The 1,385-nt window shown below is 51.5% G+C and overlaps 1 protein-coding gene across 1 annotated transcript; it reads left to right on the top strand.

Moving 5' to 3' along the window:
- Nucleotides 1-312: 312 nt before the first annotated feature.
- On the top strand, nucleotides 313-1,110 carry LOC117898278 (DBF4-type zinc finger-containing protein 2 homolog). Its single transcript, XM_034807533.1, has one exon. The coding sequence runs from the start codon at nucleotides 377-379 to the stop codon at nucleotides 1,103-1,105; it is 729 nt and encodes a 242-aa protein (XP_034663424.1). The 5' UTR covers nucleotides 313-376; the 3' UTR covers nucleotides 1,106-1,110.
- Nucleotides 1,111-1,385: the final 275 nt, after the last annotated feature.

Genomic DNA, 1,385 nt, shown 5'->3' with positions numbered 1-1,385 from the left:
GGTGGTAATTATATGGTTATCACCCAACGACAGAGAGCGAGAATTTAGTTTAATTTGGATGCAATATAATAATACTAATTAATTGAAGATTCTTCGGGCTCTCTGGAAAAAGGGATAAACTCTCTCTGAAATATTTGCCCGTATCTCCCGACCCTTTCTAGTTTGAAAATCATTTTATTCCGCATCAAGTAGGCTTCCACATTCCAGTCACACGCTACTGGTCGAGCTATAGCTAGCCACATCTCATTTCGTTTTCAGTTTCGCTTCGACAAGTATCAAAATTTGACTAAAAAATTTAGTAGCAAAATAAAATACAAAAATTTAAATTCTTTATTTTTTTTTCGATATTTTTTTGGAAATTGTTTGATTTGACAAAATGTGTTCTCCTTGCGGACCGGGATGTGGACCCTGCGACCCCTGCTGTGGGCCCTTCGAGTGCTCCCCCAAGTGCTACAACTCGGCACAGCTGGAGGCGTTGCCGCAATGTGCACCGCGCATACCGCCGCCCTTCCCCAAGTGCATCACCGTGCAGCAGCCACCTCGCATGATCTGCAAGAAGCGGGTCGTGTTCACCGAGAAGATTGTGCCGGAGCCGATGGTCGTTAACCGATGCAGGCAGATCACGATCCCCAAGGTGGTCGATGCCACGCGAGTCATCAAGGTGCCGAAGCTGATTTGGGTCTCGCAGATGGTGCGGGAGCCACGCGTCATCTACTACCCGTCGATGATACCGGACCCGTACGTCGTCTGCTACCCGAAGCAGGTCTGCGAGCCCAGGGAGGTGTGCCAGTCGATCCTTTGCCAGCCGAAGCCGCAGACGATCGACATCCCTCCTCCGAGGGAGTACTGCTGCTACCCCAATGGACCCATCAACTACAAGCCGAGCGCCGCCTGTCCGCCGTGCCCCATTGGACCCTGTGCCCCGGGCGGAGGATGCTGCCCCTTGCCGTGCTTCTCCACCAACCAGTATCCCATTGCCGAGGGCCGCTGTGGCCCTTGTGGTCCCTGTGGCCCCTGTGGGCCTAGATGCGGACCCTGTGGCCCCTGCGGACCGGGCTCCTGTGGACCAGGACCCTGTGGCTATGGTCCTTGCGGTCCTTGTTAAGCAACCAAACTGCTAGTCTTTGTGGACGCTCCACGTTCTCCGGGTCCCTCTCTATCTCATCGAAATTTGCAATTGTCAATGTTTCGGAAATGCATTTGATTAAATAATTTGATGATGTCGGGCAAAAATTCTTTTGACAATTTGTTGAATCTGTTCGGTTGGGTGGGGGGTGCAGGCAGCTGTCACATGAACTGGATTTCAGTCTGTTGGAAATCCAGACCCTCCAGCAGGCGGAGATTCTCGTTGTCTGCCGCAATGTCAACGCATATAATTTCCACAT

Source organism: Drosophila subobscura, chromosome O, assembly GCF_008121235.1.
Source record: "Drosophila subobscura isolate 14011-0131.10 chromosome O, UCBerk_Dsub_1.0, whole genome shotgun sequence".
Classification (NCBI taxonomy): Eukaryota; Metazoa; Arthropoda; class Insecta; order Diptera; family Drosophilidae; genus Drosophila; species Drosophila subobscura.
This window is presented reverse-complemented; position numbering and strand designations above follow the sequence as displayed.